This window comes from Spinacia oleracea, chromosome 4 (genome assembly GCF_020520425.1).
Source record: "Spinacia oleracea cultivar Varoflay chromosome 4, BTI_SOV_V1, whole genome shotgun sequence".
NCBI classification, from domain to species: Eukaryota; Viridiplantae; Streptophyta; class Magnoliopsida; order Caryophyllales; family Amaranthaceae; genus Spinacia; species Spinacia oleracea.
The window spans coordinates 19442564-19468331 of NC_079490.1; the positions used below are offsets into that span (position 1 = coordinate 19442564).

Below are 25768 nucleotides of genomic sequence, written 5' to 3' on the forward strand. Positions count from 1 at the left end.
ATGTATGATAGACTCGACGGGCGCAGTCTTAAGCCCAACTTTCTCAAGGGGGTTGGAGAGTTCATTGAGTTTTGCAAAGAGCATCCAATATGCAATGATGGTGACAAAATAAGATGTTCATGCCCCTTGTGTGATAACAGACGTTGCCATGATACTGAAACAGTTAGAGTATATTGGTACAAGAAGGGGTTTGTTAGTAATTACTATCAATGGATATGTCAAGGGGAAAGCTTAGTAGAGTCCTCGCACGTTCAGCCAAATCAATATCGTGATATGGTTATTGATGCTCTTGGAAATAATCAAGAGCATTTGTTGAATGAAGAGGGTAATTCAGTTGAAGAAGAACCAAATGATGAAGCTAAGAAGTTTATAGACCTTCTAAAGGCAGATGGAGATCCATTATATGAAGGGAGCAAACTCTCTGTGTTGGAGATGGCATCAAGAATTGCAAGTTTGAAATGTGAATTCAACTTAAACCACAGGTGTGTGGATGGGTTTGCATCTTTGTTGAATGATGCGATTCCAAATAACAACCAAATGGGTAGAACTTTCAATAGCACAAAGAAGGTTCTTGAGGGCTTGGAACTTCCTCATGAGAGGATCCACACATGCCCTAAAGGTTGTTTGCTCTTCTGGAAAGGCGATGCACAGTTAGATAAATGTAGAGTATGCGGAAGTGATCGGTATAAGAAGACTGCAAAGGGTAAGCTTATTCCAGCAAAAGTTCTAATCTATTTTCCAATCACACCGAGGTTGCAAAGGTTGTATTCTACCAAGAACATTTCGGAGGATATGACTTGGCATGCCAAGAATCCCCGAGTTCAAAACACCTTCGCACATCCTAGTGATAGTCAAGCGTGGAAGCACTTGGATACAACCTTTCCTAATTTCGCATCAGAGCCACGAAATGTCAGGCTTGGTTTGTGCACGGATGGATTTGCCCCCCATGGTAAATTTGGATCCCAATATTCATGTTGGCCAGTTATTCTTACACCATACAACTTGCCTCCATCGATGTGTATGAAAAGACCATTCATGTTCCTTTCTTTACTCGTTCCCGGTCCTAAAAATCCTGAAACTTGGATGTGTACATGCAACCACTCATTGAAGAGTTGAAACAGTTACGGGAGGTTGGGGCTATGACTTATGACATCTCAAGCAAGCAGAATTTCAACCTCCGCGCAACCCTTTTGTGGACTATTAGTGATTTCCCTGCATATGGCATGCTATCTGGATGGTCCACTGCTGGAAAGAAGGCTTGCCATTATTGTATGGATAAAAGCAAGGCATTTTGGCTTGAACATGGAGGTAAAGTTTCATGGTTTGATTGCCATCAACAATTCATTCCACATGATCACCCTTTTCGAAAGAATAAAACAGCTTTCTGCAAAAACAAAGTTGAACATGGCATGGGTCCGCATATAATGTGTGGAGAAGAATTGTGGCAATGTGTGAAGGACTTGCCTAAAGCAACTGATGGTCCTGAAGCTCTTAAGAAGTTGAAGAGTGCCTAAAAGGGTTGGTTCAAACAAAGTATTCTATGGGAACTCCCATATTGGAAGGATTTTCTTCTTCGTCATAACTTGGATGTCATGCACATTGAAAAGAACTTTTTTGACCAACTCATAAACACTGTGATGGATGTGAAAGGCAACACCTCGGACACCACTAGTGCAAGGAAATATATGGCTAAGTATTGCAAACGTCGGCAGTTAGAGCTTGAAAATGGAAATCAAACCATGCCCAAAGCACCTTTTGCACTTGACAAGGCTCAAAAGAAGGTGTTATGTGAATGGGTCCGAGACTTGAAATTCCCGGATGCTTATGCTTCAAACTTGAGCAGGTGTGTTAATCTTCAATCATGCAAGTTGTATGGAATGAAGAGCCACGATTGTCATGTCTTCATGGAGAGGTTACTTCCGGTTGCTTTGAAGGAGTTGCTTCCCTTGCATGTTTTGAAGGCAATTACAGAGATTAGTCAATTCTTCCGAGACTTATGCGCCCCCACTATCAAAGCGAGTGACATAGATCGCTTGGATAAGAATATAGCTGAGATCTTGTGCAAGCTAGAGAAGATTTTTCCACCTGCATTTTTCAACTCAATGGAACACTTTCCAGTTCATCTTCCACATGAGGCGAAGGTTGGTGGTCCCGTCCAGTACAGGTGGATGTACCCATTTAAAAGGTAATCAAAGTAATACAAACAAGCGTAAATAAATTATTACTTTAAATATCTTATATGTTTACTAGTAAGTATTAATCACACTTACATAATTTATAGGTTTCTTAACCATTTGAAGCGTAAGGTTGGAAATAAGGCACGTGTAGAAGGCTCCATATGCAATGCTTACCTAATGAAGGAGATTTCGAACTTTTGTTCCCACTATTTTCAACCTGAGGTTGACACCAAAGCAAGGGATCTAGGAAGAAACGTCCATTCGGTTGTTGAGAACCAACATGACGTTAATATCCCCGAGATGTTCAGGGTTGATTATGGTCGTGCACGTACTAATGGCCGTTTGCGCTTCTTGCAAGATATGGAGTATATATGATCGAGCACATCTTTATGTACTACAGTGGTATTAGTAGTAATTTAGTGACCGCCTTTGCAGTCGCTAATTTAGTGACCGTCTTGGCGGTCGCTAAATTAGCGACTGCCTTAGCGGTCACTAAATTAGTGATTGCCTTTGCGGTCGCTATTTCTGTCGCTAAATTTTAGCGACTGCCTTCCATTCGGAGTTTCCTAAATTACCGTCCAGGTGAACACTGACCGTCTTTTTGCGATCGTTGGCGGTCGCAAAATCTTTTACCAACCGTTTTAACCGTTTTACCAACTACTTTTGGCGGTCGAAAATTAATCAATTTCTTGTAGTGAAAATGATTAATCAAGCAATCCTAAACGACCAAGGATTCGTAGCATAGCACACACACACACACACACACAGCCCACGAGGGGTGTTGTGCGGGCTCGACCCAAGGCTCTTTGTGATTCATGGTGCCCTACGACAAATACACTGCATACTTCAGTTGGAGAAATGTCCATTAGCCTTTGGAACATATATGACCTTGTCGGACTTCCTATAAACGCCATTTTCTATGATGAGGTTGTCCCTTCTGCAATTGAATTGGAAGGTTCTCACGATGACGACAGTTTATACCTCCCCTACAGCTGCAGATATTTGTTCACAGCGCTGCAACACTTGTCCGCAAAACACAGAGTGGAACCATAACGTTCGAGACCTGGTGCCGATTTTGGCTTCGTGGTTCATCAAAGTACTTCTTGGCTTCTGGTAACAAAAAGTTCGTTCTTCCAGTAACTACGAAAGACTTCAGTTCATTTAGGGATCCTCGACCGTGGAGCGACAAAACTTACGAAGAATTTCGTATTTTAGGGATTCCTGAAGCGCATTGGAGACAAACATATCTGGCCGCATTTCTTTCTTGTTGGCTTTGTGCTTTTGCTTTGCCGGTGTCAGATGTGGGTTGCATTCATCCTAGTACTTTCAAACCTGCGTCATTTCTTGCAAGTGGTAAAGAGACTTCCTTGGCTATCCCTGTTTTGGCGAGCATCTACAACGGGTTGAACAAGATCTCCAATTCTCCTACTCCGGGCAAACATCGCGAGTCCTTCCCTTCACAATATGTATATGTTCGGACTGTTAAGTATTTTCGGAGTCACCACTACAACTTTGTTGGCGCTCCCTTGGTCGGAATTCAAGGCTTCGATTCTGTCATAAAGCTCTCGGATGCTAAATCATTTGTTTCTTCAGGTAAGGATGCTAACTGGCTTTCTAACTCTATATGTGATAATTCAGATGACAAGCGTGAGGATGAGAATCAACCAAGGAAATTTACAAACTTCCTCATTATCACGCGGTCCAGCTTTTTGACATTGAGATTTGATGATAACTATGTGGTCGAGCCTTATAGTCCCCATAGATTCAGTCGGCAATTCGGATTCCACCATGATGTGCCAGGTGAACTAGAAGTCCCGACAAAAAAGATCACCCTAGAGTACATGCTCCATCTCTGCACTCGATTGAATACGAATGCTATGTTTTTTATCCCTAGTTATACAGATAATGTGCAATCTCGAGTTACGCCAAACTTCACATCATGGTGAGATTCAATCCTTTCTTTAACTGCGGCTTCTACTTCAAAAACTCCCAACCCAACAAACACCAAGTCTAAAAAGAGAAAGGGTGACAGTCTTAATACTCAGTCAAAAGACAAAGCTGTCAAGTCTACAACTGGCTCTCACAAGGTTAATGTAATACCTCGTATTTTTATAACATTTATAAATATATTTAATTATATTTATAAAGCATTTTACGTTTTTTGGAATTTATTTCGCATTTAAATATTATTTAAATGTATTTTAATTAATTAGAATATTTATTATTTTAATTAAGTACGAAACGAATTTAATTTTCAAGTCGGGAAATTTAATGAGTCGCTAGTAATTTTAAAAGGTTTGGGTTTTAAATGAAAAGTCCAATTCGTTTTACTAAACGAGCCCAATCAAAAGAATTTAATTCAAGTCCTAAGCTAGCCCAGTCATTTAATTCCTTAAGCCCAATTCTAATTTCCTAAGCCTAGCCCATTAGAAATAGGGAGCCGATAAATAGGACTCCCCTCATTAAATGACCCCCCCTATTTTGTCATAAACCCTCTTTTGCTTTCTTGCCCTACACTCCTCTCCCTCTCCTCTCCTTGTCCGGCTCACCCACACGACCGCCAAGCACTTGGCGTGCTCGTGCCCGTGTACCTCGCTCGTCGCCCACTCTCACACTCGCCCACTCTCTTTCTCGCAGCCCGCCCATGTAACACCCTAATAACTCCTCATTTTCCAACTTAAAACACAGCAATTACCAAGATATTACCGCCACCGTGATAACGGCTAAGGCTATTTACCAGAATTACGCAGCGGAAATAACTAACTTTCAAAACATATTAAATAAATAGTTAATGGTCATTAAAACAAGTTGGAACCGTTGAGGCCCAAACTAAAACAAACCGTTTGAAATCCATTAACTGAAAATAGTAGTATTAGTCATGACTATAAATAGAAATAGAGTTTATAAATTACGGAAGCATAAAACTCTCAACTCGAATCCCATGATAACTTCTCCCGCAAGTTATCTCTACAAACCTGCTTTATTGAAAATCTACTCCCCAACAACGCAAATGCAATTGATGGATCATCATAGGGTCATTAAGGCGAAGGCCATGACCAGAGGACATGAAGCACGAAGTCAGCAAAAGCCGAGTACGGACAAGCTAGAATAACATTCTATCCTAACATGCTTCACTCGACAATTAAATAATCCACATGCAAAAGCCATAAAATAAACGAGTAAACACGGAGACAAGACTCGACACTTGAAACGACTCTTGACTCACAGTTTAATAAAAAGTAGCTTCGAACGGGTAAAGTAAAGTATCCTCAAAAGGAAAGAAAGGGTGATGGGAGGCAACCATACACCAAAATAAGTCGGGCTACTACCGACAGTCGGGCCATACCGACAGGAATTCCAATGCACAACGGCATAAAAGAGAATGAAACAACGTCTTGTATCATTCTAGGAGTACAAGTTTTCCGGCAAGACTCCCCCCCATTGTTCATACTCAAGGTATATACATTCCAAGAGTTTTGAAGCTCTTTGGGTTACACTTTACGTTAATTAGTATATTATGTTCAAGGCGACTCAAGACACAACATACAAACAATTGAACAATTAAACAATTCAACAATGACACTTCATTATTTTAATTCTTTAGGACTTGTGATCAAACAAGACTCAAGTGAAATTACTCCCATTGTTCCTTCTCAAAAACACTGTTTGAGATAACCCAACATTGCCTATTAACAAGCGGGGTGTGCCCTTAGCACGAATTGTCCTTAATTCAATTCACATAGACTCTCTAACATATTCTACCCCTTTGGTAGAATATATATGGCTCACTGGCAATATTCGACTGGCTCGATAATTATGCTAGACATCCTGTACTATAGCATCATAATAATAATAATAATAATAATAACTTGCATGCGCAATACTCATACATGCAAATCAACTTGAACAACATGCTTGACATAATTCAACTATTATAAAAGTCCATAACATGATAGTTCAATAGAATCTATAAGGCATAATTCAATTCATAACATGCTCGTTCATATAGATTCAATAATAATAATAACATGCTCGTTCTCAACATTAAACATGAATTCATAACAACATAATCATTCCCAATCATCAAACATGAATTCATAGCATATAAGTTCACATGATTCGCATTCAATATACTTCACGAAGTCTTCAAGGGATCGGTGGTCACCCTAGTCTTGTACGTACCTAGAATACCTAAGTACGGGGGCCACTGTGCGAATAACGACTCACTAGAAATCAACTCCTATCAAACAAAATAAGAGAACTAAATTATTATCCATGTTTACTAAATTTCCAGCAACTATTTAAGAAACTAAAACCCTTGGTTTAATTAAAATTCATTCATTAATTGGTAATTTAATAGTCTCAAATAGTCAACTCAAGTCCTAGCATAAAAACATTGACTTTTTTGCTTTAAAACCCTTAAAAACCAACTTTTTAAAGCTTATAACCAATCTGAAAATTTAGGTTGATTCCCATAATTTAAATTGTCATTAAATTATGTGAATCAATCGCTCAATCGATTTGAAACCGAAACCCTAACAATGGTCTAATCCGAAAACATGTTTTGACTTCAAAAATCAACACTTTGTAAACTTATTAAATCTGAAAATCATAATTTAAATCATCAAAACCAATCTCTTTAATTAAAACACAATACTAACCCAATACGGTGTTCATAACCGTTTTAATTAATCCAAACAATCCAATAATTAAATTTAATCACAATACTTAAATCAATTTAAAACTGAAAATTAATATTTTTGAAAACAAAATTTGATCTTTCCAATTGGCAACACACACACACACAACAATTATTCGTGTTGTGTGCATGTGCGTCGCACAAACAATGCAACAACAACACACGCAACACGCACCGCAAGCAGCAGTGGCGCGCGCGCAAGGGCGGGCGAGGGGCGACGAGGGCGCTGGGCACAGCAAGGCACACACGCGGCAAAGCGTGCGCGCAAGGGAAGGCGAGAGGTGCTGGGCACAGGCGGGACACAGCGCGCGCGCACACAGCACTGCTGTTGTGCTGCGACGCGACGCGGGACGAGGGCGAGCAAGGGACGAGCACACGAGTGCGCATAACAAGCAGCAGCAGCGGCGGCCTCGTGCACGAGTGCTGGGCGCTGCGGGGCTGCGACGCGGCGAGAGGGAGATAGAGGGGTGCGCGTGAGGCGCGGCTGGGCACGAGCACAAGGGCACGGCTCGTGCCTTGTGGCTCAAGAAAGGGCCGGACGAAGAGGAGAGGTAAGAGAGGAGAGCAAAATTCAGAATTTTTAAGTTAGGGGATCTCATGAAGGGGAGGGGTATTTATAGGTTCTCATCCCTTCATGGGTTAGGTATTAGGGTTTAAAGTTGGGCTTGCTTTTTGGGCTTAGTTGAATTTAATCCTTGCAAGCTTTTGTTGGGTTTGATTATGGCAAACGACTGGGCCTTAATTAAATTAAATTCGTTTTTGAAATACGAACCAAAAATTCCCGATTAAATAAATTCATAGAATTTATTTAATAAAAATACGATTTTTGAAATAATTAATATTTAGTTAATTAAAAATAAAAAGGGCATTTAATTCTCATTAAGTGAAATTAATTTATAAAAAAATACAACGGAATGCTTTATAAATATAATAAAATATATTTATAATTATAGAAAAATACGAGGTATTACAGCCCAGTCAGCACGCATTGCTGCTGGTGACGTGTTGTTGTGTTGTTGTTGCTGGTGCCCTGCCTTCGTCCCTTCCGACACGCACACCCCTTCCTCTCGTCTCTCTTGTTGCGCGCACAGCGCCCTCGCCCCTTGCCCCCGTGTCCCGCAGCGCTGCGCTGCGTCGCTGTGCCCCTGCCTTCGTCCCTTCGGCCGCACACGCGCACACACGATTGTGTGTGTGTGTGTGTTGTTCTTGTTTGTTGTTCAATCTTTTTCGCCCAATCACTTTAATCCGTGGTTGTTCCGTGCTATAGGCCGGATTGGTATAATCCAAATTCCCTTAAACTATTTTATTTAAATTCCGTATTTTGAATTATAATATTATTATTGTTTTGAATGATTAAAATGCTGGGAATCGGTTATGATCACCGTGCTTTGAGGATTTACGTGTTGTGATTCATTAGGCTTGTTTTAATTATTAAAGCATGAATTTTCAGATTCGTTTATTTAATAAAGAGTTGATTTTTATGATGTTAAATTGGTTTTATTGGGATTTTCAAGTTAGGGTTTTAACCTAGACCTAATAAGTCAATTGATTAGCATAATTAGGTGATGATTTTAATTATGATAATCAATTATATTTTCATATTTAAATAAAGGCTTAAAGTGTTGATTTTTATTGATTTTAAAGGCCGGAAAAAGCATGTTTTCATACTAGGGATTGGTTTTGCAAATTGAGACGATTATTTTATTGATAAACGATTGAATTCTAAAGTTTAAATAAGGTTTTAGATTTTATAAAGTTGCTGGAAATTTAATGAACCTGGAAATAATTTAAGTTTCATTATTTTGATGATAGGAGGTGATTTCTAAGTGAGTGCTCGTTATTGCAAAGTGGCCCCTACGCTTAGGTATTCAAGGTACGTACAAGTCTAGGGCGACCACACCATTTGTTAAGAGAATCGCATGATTGTATTGATGTGAATTATATTATGTGGGTTCATGTTTATTTTGTTGTACGATCATGTGAACTATGATGTTGGATGTATTGGATTATTCGTTGAGCAAGCATGTTGAGATTATTATGAGTATAGATTTCATTGTCAATCATGTTGTTCAATATTTATGCATATATGGTTTGTTTCACATGCAAGGGATGGATTATTTATTATTATGTTATTGGACGGGATGTCTAGCATACTTTGAGCCAATTATTTGTAACTCGTTATACTATTTATTTTACCACATGTGAAGGGTTAGCTCACGTAAGCCACCGCACATGTAGGGTTCAGTCGGGAATATTATATGAAATGAATTAGGATTTGTCATGCAAGGGCACAACCCTCATGTTAATGGGGCATGATGTGGAATCTCACTTTTGTGAGGAGGAACATGGTAGTAATTTCACAAGTGTCTTGCCTTGTTGATCACAAGTCCTAAAGCATTAAAATAAGATTGTTTTGGTTGTTGTTTATTAATTGTATGTATGTATGTTATTGAGTCTTGAGTTCGCCTTTAATAAAATATTAATAAACGTAAAGTGCAACCAGAACAAGCTTCAAAACTCTTGGAACGTATATACCTTGAGTATGAACAATGGGGGGAGACTTGCCGGAAAGCTTGATCTCCTACTAATGATACAAGACGTTGTTTCATTTATATTATGCGCAGGAATTCCGTCGGTATGGCCCGACACTCGGTATGGCCCGATTTTATTATTTATTATTTGATGTATGGTTGTCTCCCATCACCTTTCCGTTATGGAATACTTCTTTGGCCCGTTTGAAGCTTATTCTAATTAAATTGTGAGTCAAGAGTCGAGTCTTGTATTCATGCTTTGTTTTTTAATTATTAAATGGCTTTTGCATGATTGATTAGCACTTAGTGAGTGATGTATGTTTTCAGTCTTGTATCACTCTATTCTTGTAAGTACTCAGCTTTTGCTGACTACGTGCTTTGTGTTTTTGTTGGTCATGGCCTTTTCCGTAATGACCCTATGATGATCTATCATTTGCACTTGCATTGATGGAGAGTAGAATAATATAGCAGGTTGGTATATCGAAATCATGTGGCTTGGGATGATTGAGAGAGTTGCATGCTTTCGTATTTTGAACTATTTATTTATACTTTAATTATGTTTGAATTCGTTGAACTTTTATACTTTGGTTTTTGGGCCGTCATGGTTCCAATTTGTAGGAGGCCTCGATATTTATTAATTATGTTTTGAAAAGTTAGTTGACATTAAATTCCGCTGCGTAATTCTGGTACTAGCCTTAACCGTTATCACGGTGGCGGTAATACTTTAGTAATTCATTTATTTTAAGTTGGAAAATGATTTTATAAAAGCAAGGAATTATTAGGGTGTTACAGTTAAAGTTAGGCTACCCAAAAGTCCCACGACACTTTGTCGCCTAAGAGAAGCGTCTTCCAAAAGCACAAAGGATAAGGGTGGAAAACTTGCGAGCAAAGTTGTCAGTGATGGGTCTCCTTATGACGAGCACGCAGGTGAGAAGACAGTTTTCGATGATATTTACGACGACGGATCTGAACTTGACTTATCTCCCGAAAAGATGGAGGTCCGTATTATTATTTTTTAATAACACATGTCCGTTTTTTTTATTATTGATTTTTGTATTTGGGTACAATCTCTAATGTGTTTATCCACTGATTCAATCTCTACAATCGTAAGAACTTGTTTTTTCGGACGTCTTGAGCGAGGGCCACCGGGCTTGATCTCTTTCAATGACGTAGTATGGAGGTAGAACGGCGTTTGTGCTTGTTGTTCTTCTTCCACCGAGATTTGATATCGACTTGTGTGCTTGGAAGCAGTCTTAGGGTTTTCTGGAGAGTAGTAGTTTTTGTATAGTACGTTCAGTGTGTCTTGCAAATGACATGGAGAGAGCCTTTTATATCACTCTCCTAGGTTTAGGGTTTTCCTTTTGATTAATGGGCCTCCTTTCTTCAACCGATTTAAATAATCCACTTCTATTGAATAAACGTCACTTGGATAAGATGGGCCTACTTGATTTATAACCCAAATTAAACATATTCTCTGTCATTTAATAATAGAAGTCAACATTTGACTTTTTTCGGGACAAAAAATGATGATGTGGCATTCTTCATATTTTTAAGCCTACAATAGTATTAGTGGTTTTTATTTTTCTAGGTATTTCAAATACGTTATGTCGTTTAATATCGAGTACATTAGTATCTAAGAAACACGTAAATTGCACGTTGCATTGTGGTATCATTGATCAAATTTGATGATTTGAAAAGATATCTCCTGCATGAGTTGTATCTCATCTCAACTTCAACACCATTTACGGTGTACTAGGACTACAAGACTAGAAGTATGTCGGTATGTCCATAAGGCGTCAAAGTCTTTTATACATTAATGTCACGCTTAAATATCCTGAGGTTTTTTGGAGAAAATATAATATGTTCAGGTATTTGATAATTAATGATTTTTCTTTTATTAATTAATTAGAGATATTTTGGTAATTTTATTTTCTTGTACAAAGAAAATCTTTTCTACATTAAATAACACCACCAGAAGACAGAGGCAAAATTGGGTGCAACGAGGACCGAGGCATTTTCAGGGGAGAAGCAAATCACCGGAGAAGGAGGCGGAGGTGCACCAGGTTTTCATGGCGATTCCACAACAATATACGAGCATCTGGTCGTCGGCGCCACCAGCGACGACCACATGCAAGACATCAGCGGCGCAGCTCACCTCAATTCAGTTGGTGGAAGCGTTGTAGAGACGGGAAGAGGTGCAGAATTGAACCTTTGTGCGATTCCTCGGCCAAGGTTGGATTGGGGGATGAAGTCGACGCATGCATTAACTCATCTGACGGGGACAGGGCCGGATTTCAACCCCATAAACATGAGGCCTCATATTTCATCAATTCCTCCAAACGAGATCGTCATTCAACCTTTGCAATTCGAAACACAAAGCATAGATATGGGGCGGCTAGAACGCCGTATGGCGATGTACGTGACTCAACAAGAGGTGGTGGGGGTTCAAATTCAGGGAAACTTTTACCAAAAACTTATGAATCCCCTGAAGATTCTGGCATACGTGACTCCTATCCGAATGGAGGATCTGGGAATGATGGATGTGATGGAGTATTGGAGGGATTGGGAGATGTTTTACTACCCGGAGAACGCAGGCCGATGACTAAACCAGGGGTGACAATACAGAGACCTTTGCCAAACTTGAAGATGAAGATCTGCCTATGGAATGTAAGGGGAGCGTGTCGAAAGGATTTCTTGCCGGCTGCATGGTCCATCATTGAGGAGCAACACCCTCATGTTTTTGTTTTGTTCGAAACCAAAAGTGATGATTACAGAGCGAAAGAGGTGATGTTTCAGTTGAAGTTCAATGATTATCGAGTGATCCCCCCTAATGACAAACGTGGGGGTATTTGGTTATTTTGGAAATACGAGGTGGACTTGGTTTTATTCACGGCGGAGACAAGTCACTTCCATGTGCTCTTTAACTTCAAAAATATCCAACGGGAGGTTCTTGTTACGGGAATGCATGCACCGAGTGTTCCGGGAGTGCGTCATCAACTGTGGAGAAACTTGAGGGATAATCTTCCCCCACCGGAGACTCCGTGGTTGTTGGCTGGGGATCTTAATGAAGTCACGTCGCAGTCGGAAAAATTGGGTGGTCGTCCTTATCGTGCAAATCAAAGTCGTGATTTTACAAATTTCGTGGATGCGGCTGGATTGATTGATCTTGGATTCAGTGGTTGCCCTTTCACCTGGACCAACGCTCGTGATGGTATTGAGATGATTAAGGAGATGTTGGACAGAGCACTTGCTAATCCTAAGTTACTGGATCTTTTCCCCCAGACAAAGGTACATCACTTGCCTCGTACTAACTCTGATCATGCTCCTATTATTATTTCTTTCTTTGATTCAGTTGTTGCTGGCCCCTTCCCCTTTAGATGTAAAGAAGTGTGGATGGAACACCCTACTTTTGGTGAATTTTTCCTTAATAACTGGCGAATAGCTGATAATAACTTTTTACGAGGAAGACAGAATTTTCTTGCAAATATAAAGAATTGGAACACCAATGTTTTTGGTAATCTTAATAAACAAAAAAGACGTCTCTTAGCTAGAATTAATGGCATCCAAATTGCACTAGCAAAATATCACTCTGATTTCTTGGTTAACCTGGAACAAAGTCTTTTAAAGGACTTGAATGATATTTTTCGTAAAGAAAGGCTAATTTGGGCCCAAAAAGCAGGTCTAAACTGGCGAAAATATGGGGATTACAACACTAAATATTTTCATTTATTGGCTAAAATTAAGAAAAGTAGGGGGAAGATTCTGGCTCTTAAGAATTCTAATGGGGATTGGATTACTAAGTTAGAGGATCTTAAAAATTTGGCAACTGGGTTCTATGAAACCGTTTTGCTACTACCATGGCTTTTAGTAGTCTCAATTCAATCACTTTGAATCATAGTACCTTGTCTGATGCTGATAGTAACAGACTTTTAGAGCCCATTACCATAGAAGAGGTTAAGGCCAACCTGTTCCAAATGGACCCTATAAAGAGTCCAGGCCCAGATGGCATACAACCAATTTTTTTCCAGAAATTTTGGGCTGACTTGGGGGGGAGTTTGGCTGATTTCTGTGCTCATTGTTTTACCAACTATACCATTCCTTCTGAGATTAATAATTCTTACATCTAATTCCAAAAAACGATAATCCTGAGGTAATGGGAGATTTTCGCGCAATTGGTTTATGTAATACGATTTACAAACTCGTTACTAAGATTATTTCAAGCAGGTTACGCCCCCTTTTGAGTAAAATAATTAGCCCCCTTCAATCTAGCTTCATTCACGGAAGGGGTATTGAAGATAACGTTATAATTGTTAAAGAAATTGCTCATATGTTCCATAAATGCAGAAAAGGGAGAAATATCATGGCCCTAAAGTTAGATTTGTCCAAGGCCTATGACAGCTTGGAATGGAGCTTCATTCATGATACTCTAGTTAGTTTTAATTTCCCTTCTACTTTCATTCGTCTCATTATGTGTTGCATTACAACTCCTCGAATCTCAGTTTTGTGGAATGGGGAGGTTTGTAAGGATTTTTGTCCCACTAGGGGTATTAGGCAGGGTGATCCGTTGTCGTCTTATATTTTCGTGTTGTGTTTGGATAGATTATCTACCTTAATAGAGAGTCGTGTTCAGCAGGGTCTTTGGACCCCTTTACGCGTTACGAATAGCATTCGCTTGTCTCATGTCTTTTATGCTGATGACGTATTTTTATTTGGGGAGGCTTCAGTTAATAATATGCACAACATCATGGAAACTCTTTCCACTTTTTCTGAGATGTCAGGTTTGTGTGTCAATAGGACCAAGTCTTCAGTTATTTTTCCTATTCGTATGAATCATGTGCTTAGGGATTCTATTGCTGGCCCGTACAATTTTAAAACCACATCCTGTTTCAGTAAATATTTGGGAGTCGACATTAGACCCAATAAATTAAAATTTTCTAATTTTATGGGCCTTCTTGATAAGACTTTGGAGAGAATTAAAGGATGGCGAGCCAAGTTGCTGAACATGGCCGGTAGATGTACTCTTATTAAGTCGGTTTTGAGTTCTTACCCAATGTATTCTATGCAAACCACCTTGTTACCCCAAACCATTCTGGACAAACTTGAAAAGGGGAGTAGAAAGTTCTTATGGAATAGAGTGGATCTATCTCGTTATTTGGCTAGACTAAGTTGGGATAAGGTTACTAGGCCTTTGAATGAAGGGGGTCTAGGTATTCGGAGACTCAGGGAATGGAATTTAGCTTTTGTGGCCAAGTTATGATGGAAAATGATTACTCAGTCGGATAAGTTATGGGTTCGAATTTTTCAGGAAAAATACTTAAAACGAACAAATTTTTTTTAAGTTGTATCCCTAATTCAAGCCAATCTCCAATGTGGAGGGACATTTTGAAAGGGCGTTTGATTTTGGAAAAAGGTCTAATTATAGGAATAGGTAATGGGAGGGCTACTTCTCTTTGGTATCATCATTGGGTGGGTCCGGGTCCTCTCTATAAATATGTTATTAAGGACATTCCCGACAGGATAGCTCATTGGTTTGTGTGTGATATTATCCGAGATGGGAAATGGATGTTAGATCGAATTAAACCTTACATTCCGGATTACTTATATAATCAAATCCTAGCGACTCCCTTAGAAACTCATGTGGACTCACCTGATTTTATCAGATGGGTTCACACCTCCACGGGCGTTTTCAATGTTAAAACTGAAGGAAATAATGCCCTTGGTCCAAGTATGCATTCTATGTTAAGTCTAATAAGTGCGGTTCAGTATTAATTAACAAGTTAATAATTCAGTGAGATCAAGTGAGCTGAATGCCTAGCTAGAGGCCGCTTCAGTTCAAGTGGAATTAATGATATTAATCCACAGCTTACTCTTGACTGAACCCGTAGGGTCACACAAATAGTACGTAAACGGATCAAGTATTTAATGGCATTAAATACTCCATCTATGGATATTCGGAATCGACGGATCTTGGTTTCAGTGGGAGCTGAGATCGTCACAGGCAAGAAATGAATGCTCCGGAAACGATGATATTGCCGGAAACGGAAATATGGATCGTATCGGAAATATAAATATTATCCAAGTCGTAGATGTTGCCGGAAACGGAAACATGGTACGTATCGGAAAATATTATCGGAAATGGAAATATTGCCGGAATCGGAAATATTGCCGGAATCGGAAATATTGCCGGAAACGGAAATATTGTCAGAATCGGAAATATTATCGGAATCGGAAAATAATTCCGGAAACGGAAATATTAAATATTTGTTCGAAACGGAAATTAATTCTGGAATCGGAAATATTAAATATTGTTCGTATCGGAAATGAATTCCGGAATCGGGAAATTAATCGGAAGTGTTTCGTACGAATTAGCATCGGACGAGGCCTGCCAGACGAAGGCCCAGCACGAAGCCGGGCCATCGCCCAGCAAGCCAGCGCGCCACAACGCACCAGCCAAGGCTGCGCCAGGCCCACCGCAAGGCAGGCCCAGCGCGCGCCAACGCTGCGGCAGCGTGTGGGCCTCGTGGCAATGGGCTGCGAGCTCGCGGGCTGCGCGCGCGCGCATGGCGCCCCTCGTGGGCTGCTGTGCGTGCGTGTGTGTGTTTGTGTGCTATACGAATCCTAAAGCTATCAGGTTTCGACATATGATTAAAATCCTAAACCTAAAAGGATGAATTAATTAAATAAGAATTCTATTAGGATTCTAGTTTAATTAATTCGTATCCTAATAGGATTACAATTCCCTTTCCATACCTCTATAAAGGCCTAGGGTCATTATTTTGGATAGAGTATTCAAGTATTCAAAGTGATTTTTGAGAGCAAAAATTCAGTCATACAATTTCCTATACTAGCCGAAAATTCTAAGTACCTTAAGGGCGATCCTAGTTGGTCAAGCTTAAGGCGGATCCGGACGTGCTGTGGACTATCTACGGAGGGACGACACTTGGAGTCCTAAAGACTTGTTCTTGTTCGGTTCGGGCGCAGCTAGGGAAGGCACGCAACAAAGTGTATGCATCTAAACTATGCTAAATGATTATGTGTAAATAATATGCTTTCCTGGCTTTATTGTTTTTCCGCATGATTTATGTATTGTCATATGTATCATAACCTAACAGTGGTATCACGAGCCTCTTATTATTTTCATAATCTAAATTGCATGAACATGGTTAAATATTACAAATTTGCAAGAATTAAAAAGGGTGATTAATTTTCGTAATTGTTAATTAATTGTAAATTGCGTTTATTTAATTATACGTACGCAGTTTTTCGGCAGTTTCTTCGTTACTCATCCAAATCGAGTGATTTTTGTGTCAATTCCGCATGTAAAAGGCATTCTAAAATTTTGACAAAATTAGTATTTTTCGGCCCAACCCAGAATTCTCAAATTCGAAGCCTAACTATGACTTTTCGGAGGTTTTAGTTTTTCGAATGCAAAATTTCGTAAATTTAAGATGTTAAATTAAATATTTGCGATTCTTGTTGATAAATCTTGAATTTTTGATTGACCTACTGTATATGTTTAACAAGTTTGAATGCCTAGCCTTGTTAATTATGCAATCTAATTTGTAATTATGATTAATTTGTTGAAAATTGGAATAATTTAGAATTAATTTGATTTTCATAATTAGTTATAATTTAATTAGATACCTATGATTAAAAACCACCATAAAAATTGTAAATTTATGTTAAATTTTAAATTTTTATGACCTAGACTTGAATCCATGTTAATCGGAAATCAATTAAATAATAAATTTTCGATTTTTCGCCCTAAAATTATGAAATTAATATTATTTATTAATTTGTCATTAATTTTGAATATAAATTTTAAATTTTTATGCGATTCGCTCATATAACTTGCACGCACAAAGCAATGGACGCTACGTGTTACCCTTAAGGGGTGTTGCATAGTGCGGGCATGTGACGACAAGCAAGGGAGCTCGTGCCCATGCGGTACGAATGCAATGAGCAAGGCCATGGTGCAAGAGCACAAGGCAGCAGCCCTGCCTTGTGTCGTGGGCTGTGTGCGATGGGCGAATGGGCGAGGGCGAGAGCAAGGCACGAGCAGTCGCGTGTGGGCAGCAAGCGAGCTGCGCCACAACGCGCACTGCCTCGCGCAAGCGTGCGGAGCCTCGCGCGCAGCGAGCGCAAGCTCGCGTGCCACGAGTGCTACGCCCAGCATCGATCGCTCGCGCGCAGCGAGCGCTATCGTGCGTGCGACAAGCGCTGCGCCCAGCGATGGCGTGCAGCGTGCTTGTTGCGACGTGCGACGAGCGCTGCGCCCAGCGATGGCAAGCAGCTTGCTTGTTGCGACGTGCGACGAGCGCTGCGCCCAGCGATGGGCTGCGGCAGCATGCTTGTTGCGTCGAGCGCTGGCGCGCGCAGCGAGCACCAGCTCGCGTGATGCCTTGCGATGGTGAGCAGCAGCGATGCGACGCAGCGCATGGGCTGCGCGCACATGGCCAGCGATGGCTGTGTGCGTGTGGCCCATGGGCGTGCGTTGTGTGGGATTGTTGCGTTGCGATTAGATCGTTTTGAAATTTTAATTTGAAATTTTCAGTTTACGTAATTTTAATTAATTTTAAAATTAATAATTTAAATTATTTTCTTGGATTTTAATTTTGAATATTGTAATTATAATAAATTTTATTTATTCTAATTATTTTACTAAAATTAAAATCATGAATTAATTTAAATACGACTGAAATTAAATTAAACTTTTTGGATTCAATTATAAATTTATATGAGCTTTAAATTTTAATTAAATTTGTATGTTTCCGGTTAGACTAGAAATACATTTTTATGTTTAAAATTAGTAAAGCATATGAATTTATTGGTTTAAGTGGGAGCCCTTTTTAGTCATAAACTCTTGATTAGGTCTACAAATCCTTAAGGTTAAAACAACTTGATTACAATTAATAAGGACTGAATAATTTGTAGATTATTGGTGCCCTTTATTAATTGCTGCAAATGTTTATGTGATGCATAATGTGTTTTACTAACCAGCTATGTGGGCCATTCATAATAATGAATGGGTGAATGGTATATATTGTATATGTACTGTTTTGCAGGTTATGAAGTGACTAGTATGGCCCAAATAGGATAGAAAATATGGTCTGCGTACCATTAATTTGAATGTAATTGGTCTAAAGTACCAAAGTTGTTTTTCAATTCAAATATGGTCTGCGTACCATCAAATAGTTGTAATTAGTTTTTAATTATAGCTTATCCTATTTGAAGAAAATGGTGCCTCCCACGGAGATTTTCAAGACGGACTTTGAAGTTAAAGCTTCAAGATGAAGTCGGGCCATACTAGATCACATTTATCTTATGCATGTTTTAAGTTATTTATTGCTTTTAAATATGTCTTAAAATGCATGAGATCAAAAGCTTGATTATGTTGCATGATTAAGGATTTTAGTTCACTTAAAATCTAACCAACATAGTAAGAGCCTTAAGTTCCAAACTTAAAAATTGAGTTAAAAGGTGCCATGCCAAAATATACACTTGCTTGGATATCCTTTACATCAATCTAGTAATAGTTTTCGCTCAGCGAGGTGTTACTTATTGGTCCTAAAGGGGCAAGGTACACAAATAATTGTGAGTACATGTTAGTTTTGGTGAAACTCAACGATATAAGTAAGGAGTCCTTTTATGTCGTGGCAAAATCGATAAGTTTACCTAATAAGTTCTTAGACGTACCTATCAACCAAGAATAGTTTCTAGACTATTAGCAAAAGGCTTTTGCTTACCTAAGAAGTTTTAGGATTAAGTCGACAAACTGTGCTTAGTTCTTCAATGATTTTAGGATCTTGGAATCATTTTATTCACACCTGCCGGAACACATAATTCGAATAAAATGCTAATGACTTGTTTAAATTGCATGATTGCTTTCATTTTCAAGTTATTATTCATGATAAATGTTTAGACTTTGCATGCTTCAATGTATGTTTTAATTATTGTTTATAATTAAATATCTTGCACTGCAATAAATCCTTTTAGAAAGGTAACAGTAAATTTCCTCGATTGGTAGTGAATCCAAGAACGATTCACGGAAATGAGAGAAAGTGAGCAATTTAAAATGTACGTTTCTTATAGCGACTTTTATGGTTGTTTTCGAACATCAAAGTCGAATGGCAAACCAATTGGTGCTTCTGAATTCAAAATACACTGTAGTTTTGAGATCATAAAGCATTGAGTTTAATACGCTCAGCTTTACCAATGGTTAACAACCTAATATCTTTGTCCATTTAATTCTCGAATGAGTCTAGTCCCTAGACATTCGAATAGATCGATGCTTAGAGAACTTTAGAAGCTTCTGGTAAGATCATCTAGTTGAAACTTAATATTCAACATAAATTAAATGGTAAGAACTTTGTTGGGGTGACATTGGACATGTCTAACAAAGTATAAAAGTCAACACTAAAGAATTCAATTCTTAAGACTATAAGAAAGGGTACAAGAAATAGGAAAACGAGGAACAAATGAAAGGAATTTACGATTCCGTTTCTACCTATAAGTTTATGTTTAAAGAGAAGTGACCTAGCAATCAAACTTCCTTGGTATCATATACCGCTTGAGGTTCTTACTTCGGTAATAACTCAAACAATGGAAGCTAGGATACACTAATGACCTACAAGTGGGAAATGAAGCATGGCAATGCTACATTAGTTGTAGGGTCATCTAGTTTGTTTTAAGTCCTTTCAATGGCTGGAACTTAATGGCTATTTTGTTCCATAATCAACATACCTAAATTTCTGTTTTCAAACACAGAAAGACTCACATTCAAGAAAAACAAAAACAATGTTTGTTTGTTTATTTGAATGAAATGGTCAATTACAGGTTGAGTCAATATGCTTGATTAAAACAAACAACTCTTTAAAGAACTTTACTAGGTTCAAATCAAACCCTTGATTTGAGTTCCACTAATCTTTGGCATTATTGCTTAGACCATATCAACAAGTTAACATTCAAAAGCTCTATTTTGATGGACTTTTGAAAGTTGATTGATTTCTAGATCATTTTAAGACAACTAGTCTTACTTGTTGAAAGTAACAAAAGATATGAACTATTGTTAGAACGCCTAGACAATAGAGTTCAAAGCTAAAGAAAGATTTTATGACTTTATTATTTCACATGGATTTGAGTGAATATAGGTTTATTTACTCAAATGTGATATAAGTTGAATCTGTTTGGCTAGTTCAAAGATTCAGAAGTATAAAATCCACTTGGCAAGAAATCATAAAGATCTAGGTTAGATCATGTTGATGATTACTTGAGACCAAATATGATCATCAATGATTGTGTGTTGTAATTTCACAATCTAGGTCCATAAGATATGGCATATCTTAGTTGGAATAATCGAAGTCAATTAGTACTTGATTCGTTTAATGATGAATCATAAAGACTTTTTCTATAATTTCTAAAACAAAATGCTCAAATACCACCAAACTAAACCAAATTCGTCAAAGCTATTGAAAAGTAATTTCAGAATAACTTTTCATAAAATATATCTAGAGAGTTGCAAAACTCAGTGGGAGCTTAGTGTTTGTCATTCGACAAACTAAGGCCCAAGTATAGATATATGTTTCATTATGATGAGACACAAGGGTATTGTTTCTACCACGAATTTTTGAGAACATAATGTTTGTTTACTCGAAATAATGTCCTTTTAGAGATTCGTTTCCAAAATGACAAGTGGGAGAAAATAGACCTCGAAAGTTTTCGAGGCGAACGACAAACATAAACGGACATTCCGGAGGCTTTTCGAAGTGCTTCAGAAAATCCGAACTTATTCTTTAAAGACTTTAGAATTGCTTTAAAGAATAGACATCTCTTAGAAGACTTTACAAGTGCTTTAAGGAGAACAGAATATTCAAAGGACTTTCAAGTGGCTATTGATATTCTATTGTTTGATGTTCTATACCCAAGTAGGTATAGAGTTCAAATCACTGAAACTATGAGATTCTTCTATTAGATAGTGAAGAAACATGGAGTTCAGGTCACTGAAACTATGCAATTCTTCTATTAGATAGTAAAGAAACCTACAACTTGCAGTCAAACTATTATCATGTAGATTAATGAGTTTGTGACCTGTAAGAAAGCTATGACGAAACCCAGATTCCCTAAAATGGTTAGAGGCCATATATAGACTCAAATGTTTTAAATGGTTAGAGGCCATAAAACATACTCAATGTTTTGATGACAAAATTGAAATTTTGTTGATTTGCAAGAATAGGTTCACACCTATTGGTTGCAAGTTTGTTTTAAGGATAAAAACCATCAAACATGAAATTGTGTTCACACACAAAGCGAGATTAGTTGCTAAAGGTTACAAGCAAATTCATGGTGTGAATTGTGTTAAAACCTCATGCATAATCGTAATGCTCAAGTCTATAATTCAAGCAATGATTGCATATTGGTACATATAGCAATTGGATGACAAAACGTATTCCTCAATCAAATGTTGGAATAAACTATGTACATGGTATGTCATAGGATTTGTGGATCCAAATAAATGCTTGAAAGAGAAAGCTAGCTTATAAAATCTAAGTACAGATTTAAGCAAGCAATTGGGAATTGGAATTATATTTTAATGAAGCTAATAAGTATTTTAGTTTCATAAAATATACATGATTCTTATAGATATATAAGAAGTTTAGTGGGAGTACATAAAAACTTAATTGGTCCTATGTGTATCACACACATATCTCTCTATTGTAAAATAACATTCAAATGCTAATTACTTAGATTTGAGATTATTCATCAATGATGGACCATGGCGAAACTTAGTACATACTGGGTATTAAGATCTATTTACAAAGATCTTATGATATTGTTTTGGATTAAGTAATGGCATTTACTAAATCAAACACGAAAGTCTCCATTGGAGATATTCGACCCATGTGAATAAATCTAAGTAAAGGATGTTTGAACTATGTATAAGCATTTACTAAGTTAAACATCAAAGAGTCTAAATGAGATTCTTAACCTTTATTATATGTCAAAGAATTTAGCTGAATTTAGTATCTACTGAAACTAGATAAGCTAAATTTACATGAATAGAATTCAATTGGGAATTATTCTGCAAAAGAATTTATCATGTATGATGTAATATGAGGATCGCCAAAAACGTATCGTATGACTTTAGGCATGACGAACATATACCAATCTCTATTGATCTAAGTGAAGATCAACTAGATTGAGATCAAGAATACTTATGGTACTTGAAAAGGTACATAGGAATAGTTCTTGATTCAAGGAAATAAAGATATGCTAAATATTGATGCTACACGCATAAACACTGGCAAAGGATCAAGCAAGACCCTTTGGAGTTAACCATTGATAAGGACGAGCTATAGAGCATCGTGTTTTGAAATGGCAACATGGATTGGAGACCATGAGTTGTTGCGTGGGATATTAAAATATTAATTTCTATGTTCTAAGATACAGCTGGAAAGTATTCCACATATCTGTGAACTGCTTGGATAAGTAATTCCAAACAAAGCATCACTAGCAACCTATAAAGTTGAAGTAAAAGTACTTATTGCCTAAGAAGCAATAAAACAGGGTTGTTTATGTTAAAGAGTTCTTCACTGAACTTGGGTAGATCACATGTCTGATGGCTTGATGGTTCTTCATTGAAAAAATGCGTAGAACCACTCTTGAAGCAAGAAAAGACTAGATCACAAAATAAACATACTCAAAAGATCTTATCATCTATCTCGAAGAACATTCGATGAAAAGGATATTAAGATTGGCAAAGCATGATAACTAAACCTATGCAACAAGTGAGAAACAACACTCACATTGTAGCACTGGAAATCAAGCATAGCATTGAATTCCATGAACTGTTTTAGAAGATGGGTTTGAGGCCCATGGTGGTAAAACATTGGGGTTGAACATTTATCATATATGAAATGAATTTTCATATTCCATTTAATCTTGGTTTAGTTTTAAATGATGAGTCCCTTCAATTTGACGATATATTCAAGATAGACTGTCAGGACAAGTCCTGTGACTAAGAAATGTCTATCAAGTGAACTTGAATGTCAAAGGTTGAAAATGGTCCCTAGTCGGAGTTTTCTAAAAAATTGGACGCATAGAAAACGTTAGACGATTAGAATGCAAGATGACTAGTAGTTCTGTTTCTTGAACTATGTGGACATGGCAATGTCATAATCATTTGCATAGATACTTACTTTGGGAAGACTAGTATCGGACAAGACCTATGAAACTTTACTGTAAGAGATGAAAATCTGTCATAAGTAAATTTCATTAAAATTATTAGACACTAAATCCTCAATACCTGAGTGATTTGAGATTACTTGTTTGAGAACTGGTTGCTTTGACGTTGACCAACCGTCGCACCGTAAAAGGAGGCTATAAAGGCAACGCTCAGGTAATCACCTATCAAACGAAGTCTAATATCAAGATCGCAAGATTGGGATTGTCCTCCCACAAATCGGGATGAGATGCTTAAAAGTTGTACAAGGCCACTCGGAGAGCTAGAAACTGTGAAATGCATGGCCGTGCTCGGATGAATCATAGGCTATGATTATCTGTTTATTTGATCAGTTGAACTCTGAAACCGAGGAACACCTCTGGACATAATAAGGATGACAACTCTTACCTTATGTTCAAGAGCAAGCATCGAGCGACAAAGGAATTAGGAAATGCACACTTGTCCCTAAGGACAAGTGGGAGACTGAAGGAAATAATGCCCTTGGTCCAAGTATGCATTCTATGTTAAGTCTAATAAGTGCGGTTCAGTATTAATTAACAAGTTAATAATTCAGTGAGATCAAGTGAGCTGAATGCCTAGCTAGAGGCCGCTTCAGTTCAAGTGGAATTAATGATATTAATCCACAGCTTACTCTTGACTGAACCCGTAGGGTCACACAAATAGTACGTAAACGGATCAAGTATTTAATGGCATTAAATACTCCATCTATGGATATTCGGAATCGACGGATCTTAGTTTCAGTGGGAGCTGAGATCGTCACAGGCAAGAAATGAATGCTCCGGAAACGATGATATTGCCGGAAACGGAAATATGGATCGTATCGGAAATATAAATATTATCCAAGTCGTAGATGTTGCCGGAAACGGAAACATGGTACGTATCGGAAAATATTATCGGAAATGGAAATATTGCCGGAATCTGAAATATTGCCGGAAACGGAAATATTGTCAGAATCGGAAATATTATCGGAATCGGAAAATAATTCCGGAAACGGAAATATTAAATATTTGTTCGAAACGGAAATTAATTCCGGAATCGGAAATATTAAATATTGTTCGTATCGGAAATGAATTCCGGAATCGGGAAATTAATCGGAAGCGTATCGTACGAATTAGCATCGGACGAGGCCTGCCAGACGAAGGCCCAGCACGAAGCCGGGCCATCGCCCAGCAAGCCAGCGCGCCACAACGCACCAGCCAAGGCTGCGCCAGGCCCACCGCAAGGCAGGCCCAGCGCGCGCCAACGCTGCGGCAGCGTGTGGGCCTCGTGGCAATGGACTGCGAGCTCGCGGGCTCCGCGCGCGCATGGCGCCCCTCGTGGGCTGCTGTGCGTGCGTGTGTGTGTTTGTGTGCTATACGAATCCTAAAGCTATCAGGTTTCGACATATGATTAAAATCCTAAACCTAAAAGGATGAATTAATTAAATAAGAATTCTATTAGGATTCTAGTTTAATTAATTCGTATCCTAATAGGATTACAATTCCCTTTCCATACCTCTACAAAGGCCTAGGGTCATTATTTTGGATAGAGTATTCAAGTATTCAAAGTGATTTTTGAGAGCAAAAATTCAGTCATACAATTGCCTATACTAGCCGAAAATTCTAAGTACCTTAAGGGCGATCCTAGTTGGTCAAGCTTAAGGCGGATCCGGACGTGCTGTGGACTATCTACGGAGGGACGACACTTGGAGTCCTAAAGACTTGTTCTTGTTCGGTTCGGTTCGGGCGCAGCTAGGGAAGGCACGCAACAAAGTGTATGCATCTAAACTATGCTAAATGATTATGTGTAAATAATATGCTTTCCTGGCTTTATGGTTTTTCCGCATGATTTATGTATTGTCATATGTATCATAACCTAACAAAAACTGCTTACTTCTCCCAATTCTGCTCCTCTTCTACTGTCCCTCAATCCCTTTCTATTGCCTGGCGTTCAATTTGGAAAGTTAGGGTCCCTTTCAAATATAAAATGTTATTATGGAAGGTTTGTCATCAAATCCATCCAGTAGCTAATAAGCTCTTTCACATAATTAAGTTAATTTCCCCATTGTGCTCCAGGTGTGGAGTGTACAATGAAACTCATTTGCACCTTTTCAGGGATTGTTGGGATTCCAGTATAGTGTGGA

At 38.3% G+C, this 25768-nt stretch overlaps 2 protein-coding genes across 2 annotated transcripts; both read left to right on the plus strand.

Annotated features, from left to right (window-relative positions):
* LOC130471374 (uncharacterized) lies at positions 1-1514 on the plus strand. The gene is made up of 2 exons (XM_056841445.1): positions 1-949; positions 1111-1514. The coding sequence occupies exons 1-2, from the start codon at positions 1-3 to the stop codon at positions 1512-1514; spliced, it is 1353 nt and encodes a 450-aa protein (XP_056697423.1).
* Positions 1515-12005: 10491 nt separating this feature from the next.
* Positions 12006-13298, plus strand: LOC130471375 (uncharacterized). Its single transcript, XM_056841446.1, has one exon. The coding sequence runs from the start codon at positions 12006-12008 to the stop codon at positions 13296-13298; it is 1293 nt and encodes a 430-aa protein (XP_056697424.1).
* The last annotated feature ends 12470 nt before the right edge of the window (positions 13299-25768 follow it).

Excerpts from the sequence above, each read along its gene's own strand:
- LOC130471375 (XM_056841446.1), top strand. The coding sequence starts at position 12,006 with ATGACTAAACCAGGGGTGACAATACAGAGACCTTTGCCAAACTTGAAG.
- LOC130471374 (XM_056841445.1), top strand. The coding sequence starts at position 1 with ATGTATGATAGACTCGACGGGCGCAGTCTTAAGCCCAACTTTCTCAAG. Across the intron at positions 950-1,110 it reads GGATGGATTTGCCCCCCATG|AGTTGAAACAGTTACGGGAG; the intron begins GTAAATTTGGAT and ends CACTCATTGAAG.